The sequence below is a fragment of the Miniopterus schreibersii genome, assembly GCF_964146895.1.
Source record: "Miniopterus schreibersii genome assembly, chromosome: 15".
Lineage (NCBI taxonomy): Eukaryota > Metazoa > Chordata > Mammalia > Chiroptera > Miniopteridae > Miniopterus > Miniopterus schreibersii.
The window spans coordinates 8,795,759-8,822,897 of NC_138115.1; the positions used below are offsets into that span (position 1 = coordinate 8,795,759).

The window sequence follows — 27,139 nt, forward strand, 5'->3', positions numbered from 1 at the left end:
TTACACACACACATATATATATATATCTTTTCTGTTTCCCCCTAGTCTGGCCCTCAAGGCTTTTTATGATCTGGCCTTTATTCAACTTCCCGAACTAATTTTCCTCACATCTCCTCCACCCATATCAAACTTTTTTTTCAATTTATTGAACCTGCCCTATTCTTAATGATGTTATTCTCTTTCCTCTTTGTCTTGCCAACTCCTACTCATCTTTCAGGCCTTAGAGAAGATGTCCTATCATCTGGAAAGTCATCCCCCTTTAAAACACCCAACCCCAGGGCCAGGTGGCTCTGCTGGAGTTTCAGTGCTTCCCCAGCATGGCACTTACCAAACCACATAATCCTCAGTTTGTTCTCTCCAAACCATGTAGTTTCATAAAAACAGGACATTGTCTGTCTTGTTTCCCTTTTGTATCCCAGAACCCAGCAGAAGTACTTCATAAATACCTGTTGACCGCGTGGATGGATGGAGCCTTTGGGTCAGGTAGAGGTAGTTCCCAGGCCCTGGACTGGTTTCTGGATCAGCCAGTTTAGTGAGATTGCTCTTACCCTTGATACCTAATCAAGCTCTGTTTAGTAATTTTTCATTCATTCCTTCACTCTGCTGATTGACTATACACCCCCACTTGTCCCTGTTGTTTTCAGAGTTGAGTTCAGTCCTCTCCTCTATTTTAAGTCTTGAATAAAATCCTCTTTGCCTGTTTAACCTGGAGTTGTGTCCAGTTTTATACTGAAATCTTTCTCTCTTCTACTGCTGTAACGTGAAAAAAAGGAGTCATAGGATAGATTTCCTGTCTCATTCCCCACCATTTGTCTTCCAATTACCTGAGTCCCAGGCATGCAGAACTGTGACCTTCCCTTGCATTTACCATATACATTCCTGTCTTCACATATATGCTGTTCTTCTTGGGAAAATGGGGGCTATTTTACCTTCTCTGCTTCATGATCTCCAGTTGTGAATAATCTCCCAAAGGATTCCAAGGAATATCGGGAATTCTCACTGGACAGATCTCCCAAGACCTAACTGTCTTTCGAATGCTTATGATGTGCTGAACACTGTTCTAGGGGCTAGGAGAGGCAGTGCCCTGAGTTTGGATTCCTCCCCCAAAAGACCTTGAACCAAGGACTTAGGTGAAGCAAGCTTAGAGGAAGGCAATCCTAGGAAGCAGAAGGGAGGAAACTGGGAAAGTGAGTTATGAAAAGGAGAGAAGGCAGTAAGGTATGTGGGCAGATTACCACTGTAGGGAGCTGGGGCTCAGTCTCGCTGGGCACCTCTGAGGAGCTGTGACGGGCTTGCCTCATAATCCCAGGGTAGGGAGGCTGGAGGATTTGGTCATTGACTTCCTTCCCCCATTGGTTGAGAGCTGCTCCTGGGATTTTATTGATTGATTGATTTTAGGGGGTGGGGAAGGGTGGAGAGAGAGAGAGGGAGAGAGAGGAGAAAGGTCAATTTGTTGTTCCACTTATTTATGCCTTCGTTGGTCACCTCTTGTATGTGCCTTGACTGGAAATCGGACCCGCAACCTTGACATATTGGGACGATGCTCTAACCAACAGAGCTACTTGGACAGGACCACTTCTGGGGCTTTTAACTTTCTGCATGCTATGGCTTCCTCTGCCTGCTATAAAGCAAATTCCCGGGGCTGCAGGGAAGAGTGACACGTGTACATGAGGCAGGAAGTTGCCAGTGTGCCTGGAAATAGCCTGTTGAGGTTACAGGTGAACTCAAGTGTGCTGAGAAAATACACGCTGGGCATCAGCATCGTCTGCTACAGGGTGACATTCAGAATCGATAACTTGTATGGCATGGGCACAGGCTAATCAGAACAGATGCCGGCTTGAACATGTGCTGTGGACATGCCCGTCGGTGCACACAGCAGCTCTTCCAGAGGTACAGACATGAATAAGTATCTCAGTTCTCAGGCTGAGATGCTCCAAGAACAACTGATATGATTTCCATGATGACATGATCTTCTGGAGCTTTGGCAGCTCAGAATAGTTGAAAAGAAGATCTGAGACAAGATCATAGTCAGGTTGGTTTTGGGTGCTGCCTCAGGGCACAAACAAAAGCTTCCCGCTTCTCTTAGCCCAATCACCTGCCTCTAACTTAACTTTAAAGGGTCCCAAGAGTCCAGAAGCCCCAGTTCCTTCCTACACAGTCACCCCAGAGGTTAGAAGTGATTTCCATTCTTCACCTCTCCTCCCTACCAGGTTTCCGAGGAGGGCCTGGGGGGAGGGAAATCTTGCACAGAAGCTCATGAGCGCTGAGCTGCCACATTTCCCTGCAATGTCATGTCTTCACTGTTCCACACAAGCTTTTCAGGGGGAACCAAGACTCTTTCCTTGAAGACCAAAGTGTCAGAGAAATCGAAGATCCTTTAGAAACTTCTTTGCGGTTCTCCTTTCCCCACTTTTAATTTCAGTATTGATTTTCATTAAGCCTGAAGGCAGCAGCCCTCAGTACCTACAGAGTTCTCTCCTTCAGAAAGAGATTTTGAGAAAACAACCAGTTCCCAGCATTTTTAGGCCTTTAGAGATGCGGCAGCTTTACCATCAAATAAGCCCTCATCCTGAGCCTGAGGCCTCGGCCCCTCTTGGGGTGAAAGGTCCACAGATTTCTTGGGATTAACCTGTCCCACTATAGGCTGCAAGTCTATTTGAGGTCAAAGTATACCCTTAAGGTAAGGAAGGACAAGAAACTGGACTGAAAAGCAAATGAGGCTACTGGAGTTACTTTGAACATAAAGACACATCATTGACTTTTGAAATGGCTTTATCTTATACGTAAAAATGTGCCTTGGAAAAAATGGCTGGGCTGGCTGAGGTCCCCAAGTCAGCGAGACATAGAAGGACTGCTTATGTGGCTGTGCCCCAGGTGGTCACAGCTGGTGGGGGTTCCAGTTCTGGCTCCTCTGTCCTGATGGCTTGTCACTCTTCATGGCCTTTGTTGGTCCCTAAACAATGGGAGGCTTCCTTCTCTGTGTCTTTGATCTTGAGAATATTCTCTCTATTGCTTATTTGCTGGTTCTGAGCACAACTGGAGTGAAAGTAAATCTTCACCTCAGTTTAAATCTTCTCCTTACCAGTTTTAAAACCAGCGCAGTCTTTGTAATGAGACCCAGCTCACTCATCTACCACAGAGCAGTTGTCTTTCCTCAGCATCACATTGACCTGCATCCAAGCAAATATCTCAGTGCTTCCGTTTCCACCTCTTCTGTTGGGAAAGGACTCATTCATTCTCTTATTTGTTCATTCAATATTTATTGAGCATTTACTACGCTCTAGGTGCTATTCTAGGCGTTCAGATACTATACAAGAACGCAGGGCTCTTGCTTTCAAAGACGTTACTTACAGGCCAGCAAATGGCCACATGTGTTGTGTGACTTCTGTGGCACTTTCAAAACAAATACAAAGCGTCGCTTCATGCTTTTAGTCTAAAAAGCACTGAGAAATTATCAGCTTTTTTTCTTCTCCACCCCCCAGGACACCTGCTTGCTGACGTTTAGCCCTTTTTGTACTGAGTTCACACCACAAACGGCCGGCTGAGGTCAAAAGGTAGCAAAAAGGAGTAGAAGAGGCAGGTTTTGAAGTGATTAAAATTTGTCCATATGCTCCCTGGCATCTTGTTATAATTTTCCTTTTAAAAAACCTTGTTTTACACAAAAGAATATCAGAATGGGGAGGGATTTGGGGAACATCTGCTCGCAGTGCCCCCTTTTACTGAGTAAGGAGGAATCTGGGACCCCAGGAGGAGAGGAGCCAGGCAGGGCCGGGAAAGCTGGGGGGGGTGTCTGACTCCATCAGCATTTCCCCCACTCCCCCCCCCCGCCTGTGCCGTCCCCCCAGGGGCTCTGCCCCCCCTCCCTGCCTCCCTGCCTCCTTCCTGCCATTTTCACTCTCTTCAAGGAAAACCACAGCTGTAGGGCACACAGATTTAAAAATTCTATTGCCCTCCCCTAAAGAAAGAAGCCCCTGGAAAATGTGAAGTAAAGGACAGAGAGAGGCAAGGAAAACATGTCATACTGTCCCTGCTTTTCCTCCTAACTCTTGATGCCCGTCAGGTTCTGGACAGATGAAATGCCACCGCTCCCTCCTCCTCATTTTGGAGAATAATTTGCTGTAACAGGATATATACCTTCAGCAGTGCAGAAGCTGTCCTTTGGGAGTTTTATATCCACTCGTCACGGGAAGAAGCCAGACCGCGGCACAGACCGGGCGTGGGGTGGCGTTCTGGGTTTTACCTGCCACTTGCTGCTGTGTGACCCTGTAAGACTTGCCCTCTCCCAGCTGCATTCTCTTTTGTGACATGGCGGTGATGACACCAATCTTAAAGTTGTTTACGTAATTAAGTAAAAGACCATATGGCAGGACTCGAGTGTGGTAGATACCTTACTAGGGGCAGCTATTAACAAAAATAATGATGATAATTTGTCTAGAATTTAAACAAATTAGAGTGGACCTATTTTCAAGATGATGCCAATAATGGTCCACGGTAGTCTGAGGAGCAGCTCGTTGCTGCAAAATTTTGCTTTTCTGGATTTTGCAGGCCAAGTGCAAGTGGGTATTATGAGTCATGCTACACAGGCTGTTTTTTGAAATACTGGAGAAATCCTGCTCGCCCCAGGACTGGACACGGGTTGACATGAAGGTTGAATGTGGTGTTGATGCTACCTACAAAAAGAAATGGTTCCTGTTGATACTGCTGATGGTTCCTGAAGACTCTGGACATCAAGAGGTCAAAGCCAACAGAAAGACAGTCAAATCGTAACCTCAATGGTAAAGAAAAGATTTGACTGTGTTTCAGGAAGAGTAGAGTTGTTTCTGAAACCAGAAAGTCAGTGCAGGGGTGTAGTATTGATGGGCTCAACTTGTGATCTCAGTCACTGTAAAAAATTCAAGAAGGCTTGCGGAATTTTGGCATTCCATGTGAACAACAACCATTTTGGTAGGAACCAAAGTGCAAGCAAGTCAGCAGGTATATTGAACACATGGATTTCCTTGAAGCAGGTTGGCAAGAAAATCTGAGAGGGCAATTTATAAGGAAGAAGAGCATTCCATTTTTTAAAGGAGAAAAAAATATAAATTTCTAGTTTAGCTGCAGAAAAAAAAAATCAAGCAAGATGAAAAGATATTTAAGTTAATCAGAGAAAACAAAATTTATTAGTGAAAAAAAGAAATGTGTGTGTATTTGCGAGAGAGAGAGAAAATACAGACAGACAGAAGCAGACGAGAAAGCAACTTGAGAGAGACTAAGAGCAAAACCTTTGCTTTGCCTTATTTTATTGCTTGCAGTACTTTGTGGCTGTTAATTGCATTTCTGCCCATTCATTTTATAATATGCCCCTGTACATTGCTGGTAAATACACCGTTCCTTTTTTTTTTTAATGTGTACATATGTATGTGTGCATGATTGTTATCTGAATGGGCTTTATTCATTGCAAACAAGGGATCCCGAGTGAGATTTGTCTCCATAGTCTCACCTATGATGACCAGGAACATTTTCAAGGCGGCACTTCTGTCTTAAGAGTGGAGCTTATGGTCCTGGGACTAGAACGAAGGTGAGAGGCTTCTGTGATCCAGGGTCTTAGCATGGTGCTAATTGGTTTATCTGTCACTGATGCTCTAACATGTACACATGTATTTGCTCTGTTTTCATTCTTTGCACGATGTAAAAATAGATTCTATAATTGATGGTGTCCTCAGAAGAGTGTGACTTTCCATCTGGGATGGAATTTCAAAAGTTTCCTACTGGGAGCCCAGAGGGTTGGACCGGCTCCAAGATTTCCCATCACATCATTGGCCAAGGGTCTCTTTTTCCCTCCTCCAAAAGGAGGAATTTGACCTTCTCATTGGTCACCAAGGTTGCCATGCCCAGCTCCTTGAAGGAGACCAGCCCACAGAGTTCTATTTGAGGAATGCCAAATGGCTCTCCGGGACCCAGCTGGGCCACTCTCTCTTGCACAATGCCTGAAATGTGCACAGCTATTTTCGTTGAGTTATACTATTATTGCTCACAACAAAGTCTAATATTAACAAAATTAGCAATGCCTACAGAGAGGGCAGAGAACTCTCAAAGCTGCCAATTGTACAACTTTGGGAAAATCAAAATAGTGCTTTAGTTTCCTCACCTGTAAAATGATGATACTACCTACCTAAGGTTATTAGGGGGTTCAGTGAGTTAATATTTGTAGAGCCCCCAAGACAGTGCCCGGTGTGTGGTGTGAGCGCTGCTGAACACGCGTGCCTCCTGCTGAAATGGTGAGAAAGAATAAAGCCTGGCACTTCCCTTACGCGGCCTGCACTTGGACTTAGGATGTCTGAGGTTTGGAAGGTGGGAAGGGCCAAGGAGTGGGGTTTTGGTGGACTTGGGGCACTACCCAGTGAGAACGCACTTGACCAGACCGAGGGTGAAGGTCTTCTCCTGAAAGAGGTTTCTGAACTTCTGTATGTGAGGCTTACAGTGTTGGGCAGGGAGGAAAAGGGGAGATGAGGGACGAGACTTGGGAAACGACAATAATTTTTCAATAAATAAAAGTCCTTGTGAAAGTCAGTTTCAAATGTTCAGCCACTGACTTCTCTGTGTGTGTAACTTTATATATAGATATAATTTAAACTCAGGAATGCAGGTGTGATCATAGGGGGTGTGGGTCCTTAGGACGTGAGCACTTTTAAATCATAATCTTAAGGACTTGCTGGTTAAACCATAGTCACAGGTTACAAGGATATTGTGGGGTCTTTTTTTAGTTTTAAGTCATGCTTATTTAAGAATAATTCACATACAATGAAATTCACCATTTTGGGAGTACAGTTCTAAGAGTTTGAATGCATGCAGTCGTGAAACCACACAACAATCAAGATACAGAACATTTCCATCTCCCCTAAAAGTTCTCTCATGCCCACTTGTGGACAACTTCGCTTACCACCCACAGCCGTGGCAACCACTGATTTGTTTTTTCCCCTACGATTTTGTCTTTTGCAAAATATCAGTAAAGCTTTGACCTTTGAGTCCAGGTCAGGTGGTAACAGCACTTTTAGCACCTTGTAGCCCTTAGCACATTTATAATTATGCTGTATATGCAATTGATTAACACATTGCTCAGTGTCCCTCTCCTCTGCTAGGCTTCTCCAGGCATGAGTGAGGGCAGAGGTGGTCTGGCTGGCTCATTACTTCATCCCCAGCAGTACCATGGAGTAGTAAATGCTGCTTAATGAACCAGTGGTGAGTGACTCCCTGACTATAAGAAAAGTGCTCTGTCACCATTGACTCAGCAAGAGCAATGTGACCTTCAGTGGTAGAAATCTATCATGTTGTAAAGCACCCAGAGACCATATTACTCAGACATTCCTGAGAGTGTGCATTGAGTTTGGAATTATACTGGGTCTGAATATGAGCAACCAGAACCATCCAGGTTGTCCCAGATGCATGCCAGGATATCAATTAATTGAAAACAAATGGAAAACACTCTGTAACCAGTTAACACTGTCTTTTGTCATTATTTCATCTCACTACATAGTTAAAACTGTTCACTTAAACATTTTTACATTCCATATTGTTTGTAGCAAGTCTGACATCACAGTGATGCTTAACAGTAAGACCATGAAATCCTCAAAATCAAGCTTATCTTCTGTATGCTCGTCAAGTTCAGAAAGGAGGTCTTTGTATTTTGGTTTGGTTTCTTGTCCCTGTAAGAATAAAAAAGTATAAGCCTAATTCATTGTGCCACCTGGGTTTTACAGAGAATCAAGAATAATAAACTTGTATTAACTATAATCACATGTCAAGTTGCTGCCAGTGCTGCTAGTCGAGCACGGTGCTAAATCTTTGCATGGTTGGCTCATTGAATCCTCGCAGTGACCCTATTGGATATGCGCTGTCACTAGCCCAGTCCGCAGGTGCAGTGTCAGAGACTCGGAGAGATTTAAGTCACTTGCCCCAAGCTGGGCAACTCCTGGTTTGGAGCCTTGGCTACCTAGTCCATTCTTAACTGCTAAGCCATCTCACCTCTACAAAAACAAACAGTTATGCCTTCAGATTTTCAACACAGAATCTCTTTGTTGTGGGAGTTACACAGCATGTGTTCCACTGAACAATTAGATTATCCAGAAATATGGAATAAAATATGCTAAAAGAAAGTATGTGCTTTGGAAGTCTCTTTAGCATTTAGTTTGACCACAAATCAAAACCAACTTCACAGTCCTCACAAATGGACTGAAGTAAAACATGTGCAGAGTACATAAATGGAGAGGCTTTTCAGCTTTCAACCTCAGCTTGTGAAGTATCTTCCAAGAGGCATTAAAAACGTGAAGGTCACTTGGTTCCCTGCTATTCTGAGCTGTGTTTGCATTTAGCTCAACCCCAGTCTCGCCCATGTGCTAGCTGGAAGAAACCGTCACAGCAAGGCACAGACATGAGAGGAATGACACGTTCATTCCTCTGCAGGCTCAGACCATCGCTGTTCCTCTGGGCTCGTTCTCAAGAGGCCACGCCGGCCAGTGAGGGTGGAAGGAGCTCTGTTGGGAGAAGGCCTGTGCTGTGCTGAAAGGGCCAGGTTCCCGGGCAGAGGCAGGGACACTTCACTAGGGGACCCTCCCACTTGCTTACAGGCCAGAGGCGGGTCCCTTTCTGGTGTTGTTGGAAGGTGGAGCTGACCCAGGTCCAGCGCTCTGGGCCCTGACCAGCGTGTCCCCTCTGAACGCTCTTTGCAGGCCTTTATGTGTCTGGTTTTCTTGTACCTGACGGGCTACAGGATCAGATCCCCCAGATGACACTGAGGCTAATGGGAAGGAAGATGCTCCCCTCAGCTCCCAGCCTCCGGCACAAGGTCGAGCCCAGCTTCGCAGCCCCTCCCCGTGGATTCGGGGGAAGGCAGCAGGGAGACGGGGCCTCTGCGGCCTTTCGCCTGGACTCAGGGTCGGGCCTGTCTCAGGGAATGTCCCCGGGGGGCTGCTCCAAGGCAGCTCCTGACATCACTCGGGTGCTTGCTCCGTGAAGTTCAGCCGGCACCAGTGATACGGGGGCTGCCTCAGGGGGAGCTGGGCCCCGGCAGCCCCTGAAATATGGCTCTGCTGTCACCTCGAACAGAGGGCAGGGCTGCAGGAGGCCTGGGAGTATTTGCTGTTGGAGATTCAGAAACTGGCGGCCTTTCCTGGGGTCAGCCTGCACCATGGGACACTTTTCTGATGACGCTGGTTTTGGCTTTTCCCTCTGGTGTGTTCAGAGGTGGTCCATCCGCAAGGCCCCCATTTCACCCCGTCAGAAGCTCCCTGATGACAGGCCAGACAGCTGGGTGCGGGGCCCCTTTTCTCTCTGGGATTTTCATTTCCTTTGGCCTCCGAAGCAGGCGAATGCTGTAGGATTTTTTCAGTCACCTTCTTTTTGAAGGCTCCTCAGAACCTTTTGTCTTTCGTCAAATTCTGCCTGACATTTCTAGCTGAAAAAGTAGCTTTTCTTAAAAAAAAATTATTTCAAAAATAGTTCATGTTTAATATTGGACATTGGGAAAAATATTTTTCAAAAGAAGAATGTAAAAATAAACCTTTACCCCATCGCCCCGAAGAACTACCTATTAACAGGTCCGTCCACTCGTTTTCCCGTGTATCACTTGAAGTCTCCCTCTGCCTCCGACTCCCACCATCGCATGCACATGTGCACTTTTTAACTTCATTGAAGAATAACTGACAGATACAACTGTATACATTTGAAGTGTACAGTGTGATGATTTGACCTACATATACCTCATGGGCATGATTACCAAAATCCGATGAGTAACATACTCTGACCTCACAGGGTCGAATCGCTCTTTGTGTGCTGGGAACGCTTAGGATTTGCTCTCAGCAGCTTTCAAGTGCACGGCCCTGTACTGTCAGCTGTAGTCGCCATGCTGTGCGTTACATCTGCAGAAGTCATTCCTCTTATAACCGAAAACTTACACCCTTTGACTTTATGCCCCACCACCCTCCCCCAACCCTGGCAACTACCATTCTATTCTCTGTTTCTATCAAATTGGCCTTTAAAAAAAATCACTCATATGTAGAATCTTTTTAAAAAAAAGCAATTTCACAATACTCTTTTGAAAAAATCATAGTCACAGGAAGTTGTGCCCTTGACCCAGCTCCCCCAGTGAATGATACGTCATATAACTCTCGTGTGCTAAAGCCACATATATTTATATTTTAAGGGAATTATAATACTTATCTCTTAAACCACTTATAATTCTTATTCATTTTCCCCAAGCCAGTATTGCTCAAAGTATGAATGCACACTGCTGGTAATGCAATTTTAGGTGATGCAAGAATAAATCTTAAACAGGAATGAATAAACTACTTATTTTTTACTACCTTTCACTTTTACCCACTGAATTTATACTTAGAATAGTGATAAAGTGCCCTTATAAAGGGAATTTATTTAAGTAGAGTGTTAAAGAAAAAAGTCCTTCCTTAAATTATAATGCGGGCTATAGGCAATTGTGGGGAAAATACTTGAAGATGGTATTCAGCTGACTGATTTTGAGAAATGTGCCTCCAGGTGACTCGGGTCACTCCCCTTCAGGTCAGTGACCTTTATACACTGCCAATTCTCACTTCTATGTTTTGAACACAGATCTCTATTCGGACCTCCCAACTCATATATCCTGTTGCTGAGTTTTGCCTCTCTGTTTCATGGGCGTCTTAAAACTGACACTTTCTAATGGAATTCGTCACCTCCTCCCACCCCCACCTCACTAATAATTAAATCTTTGACTGCCCGCCCCAAGATGGTCCCTCTGTTTTACTTTTTCACTGTGTGCTCTACTATTTCACCATGCTTTGAATATTTCTAGTTACTTTTCGGCATATCTCTCCCCTCTGAAAGATTGTTAGCTTTTCACTGCCTTAACCCCAGTGCTCAGCTCACCTCCTGACATAGGGTAGGTGTTCAATAAATATTTGGTGAATGAAAGAACATGATAGGGCCCCTGAGCTGGAGTTGTAAGCTCTTTGGACTGGCCATTCTGGCATTGCTCCTGTGTTTTCAAGCCCATTAATTATCTTACCTCTGTGAAATTCCTAAATTGGGTTTGTAGCAGATATTTGACAGTAGCTTTTTTAAGTTTGCCATCAGGGTCAGAAGAATTTCTGAAAATCAGAGCAGCAGTGGCGATGGCTTTTTCTAGATCTGAGCCCTTGCACAGAGCTGTGGGAGGAGAAATGCACAATGACATAGCCCAGGTTAGAAAAAATCTTTCCCCATATATTCTTCAAGGCAACCGTGGTGGATGGGGTTAGAAAGTGTATATCAACCTGGCCCTATACTTGGGCTATTTGTCCCCTACTGGGAATGGGACATGGCAGTATTTGATCCTGGACTTTTAAACAATGGGGAACCAAAGTTCTTTCAGGAGCAACAGAATTGGTAGAATTAAGATGAGATTTACCACCTTCTTGCCATGTGACCTTGGAAAACCCTTACCTCTCTAAGCTTGGGTTTTCTGACTTGTAAAATATTTATGAAGCACCTACTGTGTGCTAGGCTCAGTCCCTGGCCATGAGGATACTGCACTGAGTAAGACAGAGGCCTGCCCTTGTGGAGTTAACAGTATATGTCAGACAGAGCATCACCTGCTGCCAGTGGGATAAAGGAGAATGCCTTCCAGAACAAGCTCTTTGATGTCATGATAGACAAGAGGTCTCTTAGACTCACTGGCTCAAACACAGTGGTCTCCCGGCTGGTTCCTCTGGTTTAAATTCCTTGGAAGGTCAACGCTAACTCATTTCTTTCCCTTGGATAGCATGCCGTGAACACTGAGTATTGCACAAGGTAGAGTGAAGGACATTCTTAAGCTCCCTGCTCTCTTAGCCCCTAATGCAGGCCCTATTATAGAAATTACATTGCAGTTATTGCATATTTAACTGGCTTTCTCCCTCACTAGAATGCAAGCTCCACGAGGCCAGGGTTCATACATTCCTTCATCATTATATTCCCAGGACCAGCACAGGTGCCAGCTACAGAGTAAGTGTTAATACATAGTAAATAAATAAGAATAAAAAAAAGAAAAACAAAACCCCACAGCTTTCAACCCATGTTACATGCAATAATTGCCAATTCAAAGAATGGCTGCTCAGTCAGAATAATGTGACTTTATTGAGGAGTCACTATGTTCCTGGTCCTCTCCTAAGGGGCTTAGCAAGCAGAGGTGACACAACCAGCTGTGGCCCCTGCCCTATATATCTTACAGTCCAGTGGAGAAATAAATCATAATCAAGAGAGCATGTGTGCATACATGCATATTTGTTTTATATATATTAGATATTTATTTCTCCATATACATATATAATATGCATGTTTGCAACTCGTGATGTATGAGACAAAGAAGGTACAGAGACAGAAAAAACAGAAAATTAGAGAGTGGGCCTGGGAGGAAAGCTGCTTAGATAGGTGATCTTGGAGGCCTCTGTAAGTGTATTAATATTTAAGCTAAGACCCATAGGGTGAGAAGGACCCTGCCTTGTGAGAGTGTGGGGTCAGGCTGGAGTTCTGGTTGTTCCAGGCTCAGGAAACAATATATGCAAAGGCTCAGATCAGGAGCCATGCTTTAGACGACAGATCAGGGCTCTAAGACCAGCTGGAGCCGCTGGGGTGAGACAGTTGTGGCTGGAGTCTAGGAGCTGGATGGTGTTTGACTGGGAAAGGTAAGCAGGGCCAGACCTTGCTGCTCAGGGGCCATGGAAAGGAACCAAGGTTTTCTTTAAAGTGTAGAGAAAAGGCATTGAAGGTTTTAAGCATCTATTTTTTTTTTTTTCCCAGTTAAAGGTGAAAGGGAAGTCCCAGCTGGTTTAGCTCAGCAGTTAGAGTGTCAGCCCACAGACTGAAGGGTCCTGGGTTTGACCCTGGTCAAGGGCGCGTACCTCGGTTGCAGACTCAATCCCCAGCCCCAGGGGGCATGGCATCTCTCTCCCTGTTGTATGAGGATATGTGTCCTCTCCACTCACTCAGGCTGTTTTCCCACCGTTTAGCCTGAAGTTTGAATCATTGGACTTCTGGTCTTGCAAATGGATGACCCCCCCTTTGCCCCTCACTCAGGAGTGCTCACTTAATTGCTCCACGCTAAAGTGAATCAAGGACATGTGTGTGTGTATGCAGCAGTCTGGTTTGGACAGAAAGCTGGAGCTGCCATTTATTGTGTGTCTATTATGTGCAACGTACTTTAATAACTTGTACATTTAATTCTCATAACAATCATGGGAATTATTCCAGCATTTAATGTGGTAGTTCATGATATGAATGTACCATAGTTGGTTTAACCATTTGCCTTTGAGGGACATTTGGGTGGTTTATAGTTTTGGCTATTACAAATAAAGCTTGTATGAACATTTGTGCACAAGTTACTGTACAAAACACAATTTTTCTTTTCTTTGGAATAAATGCCCAAGGGTATAATTGCTGGGTCATATAATAAGCCCATTTTATTTTGTTAAGAAACTATAAGCTTTTCTGCAGTGGACGTACCATTTTACAGTCCCATCAGCCATATGTAAGAGATCCAGTTCTTCTCTATCCTTTGCAGCCTCTGTATTGTCACTGTTTATTTTAGTCATTCTGATAGGTGTGCGATGACATCTCACTGTGGTTTTATTTGTGTTTCCTCGGGGCTAATGATGTTGAACAGCTTTTTAGGTACTTATTTCCCATTTGTGTGTCTTCCTTAGTGAAACTTCTGTTCAGGTCTGTTCGTGGATTTTACCCACATTATAACTGAATTTAAAATGATTTTTGAGGTTTGAGAGTTCTGTATCTATTAAAGGTTCACATCCTTGTTAGGATATGTGATTCGCAAATATTGTCTCCCAGTCTGTATACTGCCTTTTTATCTCCTCAGTGGGGTCTTCTGTGGAGGAAATGTTTTTAACTTTTATAAAGTCTACCTTATCAGTCTATCTTCATATGAAAGATTTGTCCTATGTATAATTAAAACTTCATGTTCTACATTTTATTCCATGTTCCATTGAGTTAATTTCTGTGTAAGTTGTGAAAACTAGGTTGAAGTTCATTTTTTTAACCTGTGGATGACCAATGGCTCCAGCACCAACTGCTGAAAATGCTATCCTTCCTTCATTGAATCGCTTTTGCCTCTGTCAGAAATAAGTTGAGTGTATTTGTGTCAGTCAATTTCTGGGTCCCCTCTTCTGTTCCATTGATCTACGTATCTAACCCTTTGTCATGGTGTCCTGATTCCTATAGTGTCTTAATATTGGAGAGAGTGATTCCTGACACTTCATTCTTTCTCTAAATTATTTTGGCTAATCTAGGACCTTTCTCTTTCCATATAAAGTTTAAAATAAGCTTTACTGTTTTTGAAAAACCTTAAATTTTGAAAGGAATTGCATTAAGCCTAGGGTGCAATTTGGGGAGAACTGATGCCTTTACTGCATTGACCCTTCCAGTCCATGAACATGGTATGTCGTTCTAGCATTATACCATTTAGTCACTGAGGAAAGGAGATGATCCTTCTGAGGACACACTGCTAGTAAGTGGCAGAGCTTGAATTTGGATCCAGGCTGAAAACATAAGACATGAAGACAGGGATTTTTTTTGCCTATGTTGTGTTCTGTGAAATCATCAGCATTTAGAACAGTAGGTGCTTCACAAATGAACGTCTGCAAAAGCTGCGTCCTCAACTTCTTCCTCCTTGATTTCCTGCCTGGTTTCTAATCCTCAGTCTCGTATGGCTTGCGCCTTACATTTCCTGCTCCCTCCTGCTTGTCCAGCAGCTGCCCTTCCATCGTGCACAGAACCCAGCTTTAGAAAGTCCCTTGTTTTTTGAATTCTGTTTTTAGCTTTCTCCCCCCTCTCTTCACCTCTGCCACATCTGGAAACCTGCATTTGAAATTGGGCTTCTCCTCAATTCCCAAGATTTTCCTGCTCATCAAAATACAGGGAGATGGGCATATTTCTTTTAGCTTATGTCTGCCTTTCCTGGAGTGCATTTGAGTTGGTGGGGAGCTGTATGGTGGTAACTTTGAATTTAAGAGGCTGAAGTTAAGCTGTTTATCAATAGTACTGTCTTTAAGAGGCAAATTGCTTAGAGGAACCACCTTAATTCCTTAGGAGGTAATTATTCCTCCTGTAATTTTGACCAGTTGATTTCTTAATTAATGACCAAGAATAATTAGGGAGGGCTTAATATAAGCTGCTTTCCTGGGTCTGAGACTTGTCATGGGGGACAGCAGTCTCTTGTCCTCCTGGCTGTGCCCTTCTAGCAAGGAAGGGGTGACAGAGCCCTCCCTTGCTTCCTGTGTGCCAGGGGCCTTTCAAGCACCATCTTATTTAATGCTTAGGAAAACGCAGAGAGGTAGGTGCTGTTTGTGCTCAGTGTTGCACACTGGATACTGACACACATGAAGGTCAAAATTTTAAGACCACACTGCTCAGAAGTGATAGAGAAACGATTAGAAAATCTGACTTCGAAGCCCATGGAGAGACGTGCCACATTGGCCCATGCCCTTGGGAGGGCGTCCCCCGGGGGTCGTGGGCTCAGACAGGTCCCGACCCTCGGCTGCAGCTCAGGCCCAGCTGCCTCCGGCTGGGGACACGTCGGAGCGGCAGGTCCCTCTTCCTACTCCTCCATCCTTTTAAACATAACATGCATTTCCCCCAACTATAAACTAGCAGATGCCTGTCGCAAAAACCGAGCTGGAAAATATTAAAAATAAAATAAAAGTTAACGAGGAGCGCTAGCTCTCCTGGCCACACGGGCGCTGCTTGCGAGGCGCTTTGGTTCCCCGCTTTCCGTGGGCTCTTCACTTAACAAGCCCAGTGCGGCGCCTCCCTCCCGGCCCCCCCTGCTTCGGGGCTGCGAGCAGGTCTGTGAAAGCTCCTTGTCGGGGGCCGAGTGCCGCTTGAAATGCAGGGGACCGATGCTTGGCTTTGGGCGGCCTTTGCGGGCTCTCTCGCCTCCGGGCTGAGAGGGCGGAGAGGGCGCTGAAAAGGCGCTGGGTGCCCACCTCGCCGGCTGGCCCCTGCCTCACCATTCACGCTTTAACAACACTCAGCTGTGGGCAGCTGCTTAAACACTCTATTTTCCCAACAAGAACTTATTGGCAAGAGTTTATTGCCAGGCCCCAGCCTAGTCGTGGAGACAGAGCAGTGAGCAGGATCCAGAGAATAATCCTTTGCTTCCCCGAGCGTGGGATCTAGGGACAGTAGTTTTTCTGTCCCAGCCACTCTTCCAGGGGATATACACGAGCCAACGCATTCAGCTCTTGTATCAGCCTCCGAGGTAGGTTTCAGTATCATCCCCACACTATAGAGGAGAACACGGAGGCACAGAGAGGTTGGGTAGCTTGCTCAAGGTCACACAGCCAGTCTGGCCCCTCACCTTGACTCATATTGCCTCTAGATGCTTTTCAGACAGTGAATTCTGTAGGGCTCTTTCCCCAGCCCTGCCATGGAGCTATGTGTCCCTCCTTTGTGCTTCTTACTTTCCTAAGCATAGTCTTATCAGAGTCTCACACCAAAACACTGTCTATCCATCTAAACTACCTTCTAGAACAGTGCTGTCCAAAAGAAATTTAATGTGAGCCATGATAATAATTTAAAATATTCTAGTAGCCACACCAAAAAAGTAAAAAGAAACAGATAAAATTATCAAAAGAGTCATTGAAATGTGTTACACTTTTTACTGTCTCCTAAATTTGACATATATTTTATACTTACAGCACATTTCAATTCAAAGTCACCACGGTTCAAGTGTTCAGCATCTGCATGTGGCTAGAGGCCACGGTACCGAGCATGCAGCTCTGGGCTGCTCGTTCCCCGGGAACAGTCCCTGCACCTTGTTTGTCTGTGCCCCCATTCCCAGGTCCTGCTCTGGTGTAGGCCTCAGTGTGCGGGTGCTGACCTGAGCTGACCTGAACTTCAGAACAATTCTCCACCTCTCCCTCCTCACCTGCCTGGAACGTGGAACACTAAACATTGAGCATTCGATCTAGTAAGTTCCTGACATTTTAGTGCAATGAAAATACGCCTCTCAGTACAGCAAGCTGTCAGAATCACCTTGTTTTCGAACCCTTCCTAATACTTGTTATTTTTGGAAATGAAGATCTATAGGAGAAAAGTACAGGTTAACTCGGTACATATCAGAACTAGAAACTAGATCGCTCCCATTTTCTTGCTAGATCAATTGTTTCTTCAATACTATAGTGCTCCTCAAACTTTTCCACTACAAAACGGCTTTGGATGCTCCAGACAAATTCGGCTTCATTCTCCATTCCCAGCATCCCAGAGATCAAGGGCATAAGCCCAAGCAGCTAGAAAAAACGTGGGTTCATGTTGGCTTCTATTCCATGATCTACCCAAGTCTGATATCAAGGAATAACATTTAAAACTACTTACAATCGAGTAAAATGCACTCTGGGAAAGTGAGTCAAGGTGACCCCGTGTTTTCTTAAGGCCTGGGGATAAGTGTGGCACCAATGTCAAGTCTGGTGCTAAGATTGGTGAGTGTGTGTTTGTGTGTGTGTATGTGAGTATGTGTGTGTGTTGGGAGGCAGTGAAGGTGACAGAGTTACAATCCCCCCTCAATCTCCCAGAGGGAGGAAGTATTAGAAATATTGTGATATGTATCATGTCATGGACATGATGCCATAGAAATTACCAAAAATCTCTGAAATTGTGTAAATTATAAAACAGAAATCATGGGTCTTGTGTTGTGACAGTGTAAAAATATTTCCATCAAGATGATTTATTTAATTAAAATATAGTCTCCTTTGGTGACATTGGCTGGCCATCTAGGAGGAAAAACAGCTGCGATGTAGTAACATCCAGCCGTGCCTGTTTCTCTGTGAACGTTTTAAGTCACACATTTTGAAATAAGGTAATGATCTAAGTATATGAGTGGTGCTTTTCTTATATTGTTCTTTCGGTGGCAGTAGTGCTAGGTTTAATGATATTTTAACCTATAAAAATGGAATTCTGAGGGCAAATATTTACACTTTGGGAGTTGGCCACAGTTTTCACTCAATCAGTGGAGGCAGCTGGGGGTTGATCGAATCTGAGTTCCACCGAACATTCATGAATTAGATGTTGACAGTCCTTCTCTGGACTTACTGAGGATGCCAACAATGGAGAGACAGCGGGGCCCCGGTGGGAATCACACTGACTTAGGGGTCAGGATCCATCGTGACTTGGCCTTCAGTGAACTAAGTTTGGGTAAGCGAATTCCTATCACGGGATCTCAGTTCCCAAATCTTTAAAAAGAACTCCATGAATGTTTGATGATTTATCCATGTTTCCTTACATCGTTGGCATTCTCTGACACCCTGCTATTTTTAACTCTTGGCACACTGTCCGAGTAGAGAAGAAACACGCACACCTCAGTCGCCCCACACCTTACCTTTTATTGAAGCCAGTTGTTTGGATATTGAAATGCTGCCAATAAAATGAGAGAAACATAATGATTCTGGGAGTTTGGGTATTGATATAAGCATCTAAAGTAGAGCAATACAATGGCTTGAAGGTTAATTATGTTCAATAGATATTCACTGAGCATTCTGGTGGAGCAGCTGTCTGTCTTTTAAAATTCTTTCTTCCCTTGACACATTCAGGTAAAGCAGTGCTTGACAATGACTAGCCCACATATCCTAGTCTTTTGTGTATTTATGTGCCCATGTGACTAAATTCCCCCCACTGGAAAAGGAGTAGAAGAGAAGCGATCACTTTCCATGTAAGTTCTTTCACACTCTTTCCCATTTCCAGAGGATTAACATAGAAATTATGAGGGATACTTTGAAATCCACATGTTGAAGCCACCAGCCACATCAGTCTGTGTCCCTGTACAGTTGTGTAGAGTAAAACTGCCACTGACCTGAAAGGCCCACTCTGAACTGTCACATGAAAAAGAAAAAATAACTCGTTCTTCTGTAAAATGCTGAGGGTTTGAAGTTTATTTGCTCTGGCAGCGCGGCCCACCTAAGGATCTAGGTATTGTGTTGGGAAGCAGGGAGGATGCATCAGTGAATGGCAGAGACAGGAGCCTGCTCTCCGGGGGACTTAGAGTCCAGCGCAGAAGGTAGATGTTAAACAGGTAGCTCAATAAAGGGTAAGGATGGAGCATATCTTTAGGGCAGGGAGTGGCTAGCCCAGGGCCCAGGGCAGAGTAAGGGCATTTCCTCTGCGCCTAACAACTCAGCAGGTGAGGAAGGGAGAAGAGTTCCAAGCAGGGGAAACGGCACTACGACCCTGGCGTGGGACCAAGCATGGCCTGATTGAAGAGCCACGGGAAGCACAGTGTCTGCAGCCTGGAGGAGGAAGGAGCTAGTGGTGGGAGGCGAGGCTACAGTGAAGGGCCAGAGCCGGAGCACCCGGGCCTTATGGAGGACTCGGGCTGTGATCCTAAGGGCACTGCGAGGGAAGGGCAGGACCTGATCCGATTCCCATTTTGAGAAGTTATTCCACCTGATATATGAGAAGGAGATTAGAAAGGCGCCAGATGGGAGGAAGGAAGATGAATCTTGCTCCCTTAAAAAGGCCATATCAATGTTTGCTTGATATTTCAGCCCCAGTGGATGGAGCGGTTATGAGAAAGCCAGTAAGAACAATAGAACTTGGTCATATCTTTAACATATATCCTTGGTCCTATCATATCCTTAAAGGGAATATTTTGGTTCGAGATCTGGTTTTGGCATTGACTTGTCAACAGATCATCACCTTTGGAAGCCCCATTTTTCTTACTTTCAAAATTAGAAAGCTGGACTCTATGATATCCTGGACCTTGTATTATTTTCTATTGCCATGATCTCCTCCATTAGTTTCTGAGGGTCTTGAAAGCAAAAGTATGGAGGTTATCCCATATTTCCCACCCTGGGCTAAGTGCTCAAAAACATTTTTTTGAATTAAAGTAGGCTCCCTAAGGGAATTAAATGAGAAAAATATCTTTCATTTGTCATACTTTTACATATTTGAATGATATGAAACAATTTCCTCTGTCATAGATAATATAAAATAATACGTTATATAGTTAATATATGTCACTATCAATTTTGATTTACAAATGTTTCTCAAGAGCAATCAAAGGTATTTGAGTTAATAGTATCACCTTTCCAGTTTACAGTTAAAGGTGAAAGTTTGTTCTCCTTATATTTCCAATTCAGTTTACAGCTGGATTGGGGTGGGTCCTAGGCACAAAGCCTGCAATATCTTGACTATGAAGTTGTTCATGTGAACTTTTTAGAAACACACCTGCAAGCTTAAATGAAATTCAGTAAAGGAGATCCAAGTGTCACTGACCTTTTGGGCATTTTCTTAGGTGCTAAAGTAGATGTTGGGGCTGCAGAAGAATTGAGCTCCCCTTCCAAGTGGAGAGCTTGGTCCTGGGTACTGTGCACACAGCCACACATACTCGGGTCTCCTGTTGTGTGTTGGCCCTTCCTAAGCAACAGTCACTTGCCCACTGTTACTATTGTCATTTCCTCCATAACAGCTATACAGACATTAGACCGTTCATGCATTCAACAAATATTTGTATGTTTATTGTTGGCGAGGTACTTTACAACAGTGAGGCAAAATCAGATACGGACCTTGATCTCAGAGAGCTTAACGGGAAAGACTGATAATTAACCAAATAATCAAGCAAACGAGGGAGCAGTGCCATGAGATTGGTGTCAGAACGGAGGTCACAGATACATCCCTGGGGAAGTGATGTTTGCTGATGAGTAGAAGTTAAGTGGTGAACGGGCAAGGGGTCTACGATGTAGGCAGACGGAGTAGCCTGTGCTAAACCCAGAGGCTGGAAGGAGTGTGATGACCAGGGGGGACTGCAAGGCCAGTGTTGCTGGACCAGAGAGGCAAGGGCGCCTGAGGCTCTCACTGAGAATGAAGAGAACTGAGGCCAGACAATGCAGGAACTGTGGGTCACCGCAGGGGATTTTCACTCTATGTCAAAAGAATAGGAAGTCATTTGTGAGTATTAAGGAAGCAGGGTAATCAAGTTAGATGTACATTTTGGCAAAATCACTCCAGCGTCAATGTGAGTAACGGTTTAGAGAGGCAGCCAGAGTAAACGCAGCGAGGCAGGTAGGGAGGCCATTTCACTTCTGTCAGCTTAGAGCTTTCTGTAAAAACTGGGAATGTCAACTCAGTCAAATTAGTCTGGGTCAGGGAAGACGTGACCAGTGGTTATTTAGATCCCTGGGGGGCTGATGGGTGACAGCCGATAGATCTCAAGAGAAGCTAAGCATAGTCATTGTGCAGGCTTCAAGCTGGCTCCAGGGACAGGCTATCTTATTCTGCATCGCTGGTCGCTGTTCCACCATCTGGCCACGTCACTGTCATTCCCTACTTCACTTTATGGGTTTTTTCCTTCCCTCTACCTCCTGACCAGTTTCCTTGGCATTTTTCATTTAAACTTGGGAGGGAGAGTTTCATTTGCTTCAATCATTTACTATTGCCCTTACTGATCAAAGTTTTAATGGCAGCCTAGCCCATCAGTTTTCATTTCGCCTGAGCAATTATCTCCCTTGGATCAGGTGATGGCCGTGAGCCGGCCTCGCTGCTCCAATTAAAACACGGAGCAGGTTCCTCGAAGTAGCAACAGCTGAGTTTGCATTTTGACTTACTGGTTGCGTTACCTGGGATAAGACCTTTAAAACTGCCACGTCTACTTTCTCATCTGTAAAATAATACTTTCCTCGAGGGGTTACTGTGAAGGTGGATGTTAATGTTAGTGAAGCGCAGTGTCTGATACATGGACAAGAATCAGTACACAGCAATCATAGCCAAGAAGATGTTAAAGATGCCTGTCATCAGGGTCCTGGCAGGACACAGAATCTAATTCAGGTGGCACCAGAGATGTCCATGAAAGGTTTACTCAGTGGGGAGGGTTAGGAAACTAAACATGGGTGTAGAGGCACCCAGAGGCTACCACCCTGTGTCCTGGAGGGGCAAGGAGAGGAAACTGTATAATGGATTGAGTGAGAGCTGGATTCTTGGAGCAGGGGCCACTTCACAGAAGCTGTGGTTGAAGGGAGGGCTAGACATCAGGCAAAGCAGGGAGGGAGTGCGGGAGAAATAGTTGGTGCTCTGATCTCCAGCCTGTGCCTCCCACTCACTCACCTAATCTGGAAACAGGAGGAAGGGAGCCTGCGGGGTGGAATAGGTAGGAATCAGCCTCCTGGGATACAGAGAAGGGCGGAGAATGGAATGAGGGGTGAACAAGCACCATGAGGAGGAGGAGGATGGTGATGAAGATGTGATGATGGAAGCAAAGTACTGGGAATCAGGTTTATTGATAACCTTTTCGTTGAATCAAAGCTGGGATTCTTAAAGAGAGTAGCATTCACAGATAGTTTGGTGATGATACATACTTCTTTCCTATGCCAGGATCTCAGTATATCATGAAACTACAAATACACACAAAAACATAAATAAAATGCAAAACCAATATGTTGAAAGAAAAGCCAGACAGAAAAAGAATGCATGTGCTGTACAATTCCATTTATATGAAGTTCAAGAGCAAGAAAACTAATCTACGGCGACAGAAGCTAAAATAGAGGTTCCCCTCTGGAAGGGACAGTGACTGTGAAGCAGCAGGAGGGGGCTTTCGGGGACAACGAGAATGCTTTATATCTTGATCTGGGAGGTGGTCACATGGGTGTCTACATACGTAAACAAGTTTTACTTCAATAAAGTTTATTAAAACTTTTGCCAAAGAAATTCACTTGAAGAATGAAGCTCAGGAAGCTCGGATCACCTCAGTTTGAGGCCACTATCAAGGAAGGCTTGATCGCACGCCCCTACCAAACACCACCGTGGTCCCCCAGCTAGGAGAAAAAAATACCATTCCACTCGGTCACCTACCAGTGTTCTGATCTTGCCTTTGAGTGCTTTCTTCCACCAGGCAAGAATATCCCTTAGTCTGCAACTCTGAACTTGCTTCTCCAACTAAGTATGTCTTCAATTTTATTAGTAAAGAAGCTCCTTTCCTCTCCAATGAAAACTTGAGAGGAGTAATTTAGTTTACTGAGTCCTTCCTCAATTTTGTTGACATAAACTCTATTGATTAAACTACAAAGTTGGGCTCTGGGCATTGGGATAACTTGTATTGATATATTTTTTTAAGGCCTAATCTAATTGTTATTCTATAGCCAGCTCTGTTCTTTTCCTGCAGTAACAGGGTTCCAGAAACTTACTCTCTTTCCTGCTGAGACAGTGCACTGGCAATCTAACTTTAGACGGCAGTGTCATTGAAGCCACTGACACTGGCCCTTCCCTGCCACTCCCTTTCTTCGTGGTTGATCTTGCCAAGCTGGTGCAAAAGAACAAGACCTACTTAGACAGCTGGAGCCTCTTTCCAGCCATAGCTGTAGGCAAGAAACACTAGGTTGTCTGATAAAAATGTTGTACTCCACCTCTGTAACTTACCATTTAATGAGTCTCTGCTATGTTGTTGATATATTTCAAGTTGCTTTTAATTTAAAAAATTATGGTACAATCATGTAACATGAAATTTACCGTATTAATCATTTTAAAGTGTACAGTTCAGTGGCATTAAGTATATTTACATTGCTGTGCAACCACCACCACCACCGGCCTCCAGAGCTCTTTTTATCTGGAAACTCTGTACCCATCAAACAACAATCGCTTGTTTCCCCCTCTCCCCATTGTACGTCTATACCGCCTTTTGTTTATCCATTCAGTCACTGGCGGACACTGAGGAGCTTCCACCTTTTGGCAATAATGCTGCCATGGGCATGGGTATACAAATATCTCTTTGAATCCTTGCTTTCCGTTCTTTTGGAGATACAGTAGAGCCAGAAGTGAAATTTCTGGAGCATATGGTAACTCTATTTTTAATTTCTTGAGAATCCACCATAATGTTTTCCATAGCAGCTGCACCATTTTACATTTTCACATACAATGTATAAGCTTTCTATTTCGCACGTCCTTGCCAACACTTCTTGTCTTTCTTTGTACTTTTTTTTTTTTTTTTTTGATAGTAGCAATTCTACTGAGGTGGTATCTCATTGCTGTTTTGGTTTGCATTTCCCTGATGATTAGTGATGCTGCACATCTCTTCATGCTCTTCCTGTCTCTCTTAGTCGTTTGTATATCTCCTTTGGGGAAATGTTTATTCCAGTTCTTTGCTCATTTTTAAATCAGATTTTTTATTTTAGGTGTTTTTTATATATCGTAGGAAAGCTGTGTGGATTTTTTTGTTTGTTTAAAAAAATTTTGAAAAAACATATCTTTATTGATGTCAGAGAGAGGAAGGGAGAGGGAGAGAGAGAGAGAAACATCAATGATGAGAGTCATTGATCGGCTGCCTCCTGCACGCCCTTGACTGGGGATCGAGCCCCCAACCCGGGCATGTGCCCTGACCGGGAATTGAACTGTGATCTCCTGGATCCTAGGTTGATGCTCAACCACTGAACCATGGCTAGCCCGGTGAAAGCTGTGTTTTTAAACATTATCTAATTTAATCCTCATATTAATATGGAAGAGAAGTATCATTCACTCAACTTTACAGCTGAGGGCCCTGCAATACACAGAGAAATTAGCTTGCAATTTATTCCCTAAACAAATATTTATTGAGCACTCACTATGAGTCTGACACTATTAAAAGCAATGAGTATACACAGTGAAAAAACTGACAAAGACCCCTGCCCCCTACAGCATACATTCTAGCAGGGAAACACACGGGACACAAGTACATCACATACATCGCGGAACTCCGCTGCATTCCCGTCGCTGGCCCAGGTGCCTCCACATGCCGTGTAGTCAGGTCCTTATTTACTTATTTATACATTCTCTCTAATACGTTTTATATCTACATTTGCTAACCCTTTTCTGTAGCCCATGCTGTGTGGTCTCATAATGGTCTGCATTAGAAAGGTCTTGTTTTCATAAGGGAACCTTGCTATTAAACCCCTACGCGGACAGCTGGCGCATGTCCTCAGACGGGTAAAGAATCAGGCTTCACGGAAATATGGTTAATACATAGCAGAATTTGACTCTCTGATGTTACATGTTTTATTCGATATCTTTTTGTGTTTGTCTGCTTTTAATCAAACAGTTCTTTCGGATTTTCTGCCCAGAAGCCAGTAGGCAGTGGGGCCAATCCAGCCCTTTCCTGTGGCCAATTCAGCCCTTTCTTCTCTTTGGCTGGGCACTGGCAAAACCACTTGGAAAGACCATGGCTTTGTCATGGGCCCACCGGGTGAGGCGGCCGGCAGCTGGCCTAAAGCATTTAACTGCCTGTTGGATGGAGTGAAAGTTAAATTTCTGAGTAAGAGTGCTCAACATTTTATTGGTCTGGGCTTTAATTATCTTACAAAGCAGTAGGCGGATGAGAGAGAAAGTTTAATGTTTCCATTGGTGACTGTCATTATAGAGACTTTTCTTGGTGCTTATTTGAGAGAGAGAAATGTCTGGTGCTCGCTGGAGCAGCCTGGGGACTCCCTCATGAATAAAACATGTCATGTAATTGCGGTGACGCAGCCAACACACACATATATGTAGAATTGATGTTATTATCTTGTCAGTTAACACGGAAAATTAAGCAAGATTGCAGGCTTTGTTATGGTTAGTAATCCATCTCTCGCTAAGAGGGTTTGGAATCTCTTTGGTTAATCCACAGGTTCTTAATTTAGAATTTTAATGCCCACAGGGTGAGGAATCAGGCGATAATGCTCAGCTTCATAAAATATGCTTGAAGACGCTTGATGGAAAGACAGAATTGTTTACCTTGACAAGGAAATGCTCGCTTGCATTTTCCCTGAAATGGTAGCTTATGTGCAGAAAACGCTTGCTTTCAAGGTCATCGGTTTGACTATTTATATTCATACTTTTAATTTATTTTTGAATAAGTAACACATTTTCATGGTTTAAACCACATGTATAATAGGCATATAGTGAAATTTTTTTTTTCTAATCTTGTGCCCCATCTGCCCAGTTCCTTCCTTTCCCCAATGATAACTACCTTGGTCTGAATTAGTTATACAGTTCGAATTTTTTTCTTAAGAAACTTGCATGAATAGTTTTCATATAGCATGAAGATGGTCTTAAGTCCTTTAGGGCACCAGTCACAGAATAAATGAAGACTTAAAGTCCTAATTATCGCACCAGGCATCCAGTTGAGACCTGAGTGGTGGTTTCCCTCCCCCTCTCTACTGAGGATCTTTCAGAGGCTGTGTGCCTGCTGTCTGATCTCTAATGAACCACTTTCTGTGTTTCCAGGAGGGAAGAAGCCCTAGCACTGCGAAGCTCAATAACTGGGAGTGTTTTGAGCCCCAGCTACTGTCCTGGTGGAGTTCTTGGCTGCCCCCTCCTCTGATCCAATGACTACTCCTCTCCTTGCTGCTCTGTTTCCTTTACTCTTATCTGCCAGGGAAAAGGAGTGCTCAGCCTTCACTCAGACCTCGATGCTTCTCAGTTATGTCTCCAGTACGGGACTTTCAAACCCAGTGGACGTGTTTTCTATGCTGGTTTCAGAGTTTCAGACTAACCTGCACTGAAGAAGTGAAAATAGCTTGATATAAGTCTCCACCGGTGTTCCCATGTCGCAGAAATGTGATATAACCTTGAGGGACTTGGAGTCCCAGAATACTAGCAAGATCTGTTTTTATTTTTACCACTTTTATTTTTCTCTGTTTGGAGTACATTCTCACCATAGTGTGCATATAAGGTTTAAAAATATTGTGTTGGTAAAACTGGCTTTTTAAAACTTAAAACAGCTAGCAATTTGTCTTCCTAGTGGCATGCTTGGAATTGGACAGATACAAATACAGATAACCAGGTTGTAAACAGAAATATCCAATCTGGAGCCCAGCAGAGATATTAATACATAGAAGCATCTATTTGGAGTATTCTAATTTCCCTAACAAAATCTATTTCCCCCTGAGCTCTGACTTAGGAAAGCTGGGCATCAGCAAGTTGCCTTGAACTCCTCAGCACCTGCCATGAAGATAAATTGTTACATGGCACATCTGTTGGAGCAAATCCCACTGCCAATTTATAAGTTGTTAAGCCCTTTGTAGGTTTCAGGGAGCACAAACTACCTAAAAATAACACCCTAATAAAGATTAGCTGAGACCTCAGCTGCCTCCACCTGACTATCATTGACTCCATTCACTGATCAGCAAGAATTTCTCTCTCTTTCCTACACTCT

At 44.1% G+C, this 27,139-nt stretch overlaps 1 protein-coding gene across 1 annotated transcript; it reads right to left on the reverse strand.

Moving 5' to 3' along the window:
• Nucleotides 1-5,265: 5,265 nt before the first annotated feature.
• On the reverse strand, nt 5,266-20,386 carry SNTN (sentan, cilia apical structure protein). The gene is made up of 4 exons (XM_081159617.1): nt 20,263-20,386; nt 18,371-18,405; nt 11,033-11,172; nt 5,266-7,682 (listed from the first exon to the last, which is right to left on the reverse strand). The coding sequence occupies exons 1-4, from the start codon at nt 20,370-20,372 to the stop codon at nt 7,524-7,526; spliced, it is 444 nt and encodes a 147-aa protein (XP_081015743.1). The 5' UTR covers nt 20,373-20,386; the 3' UTR covers nt 5,266-7,523.
• Between the last annotated feature and the right edge of the window lie 6,753 nt (nt 20,387-27,139).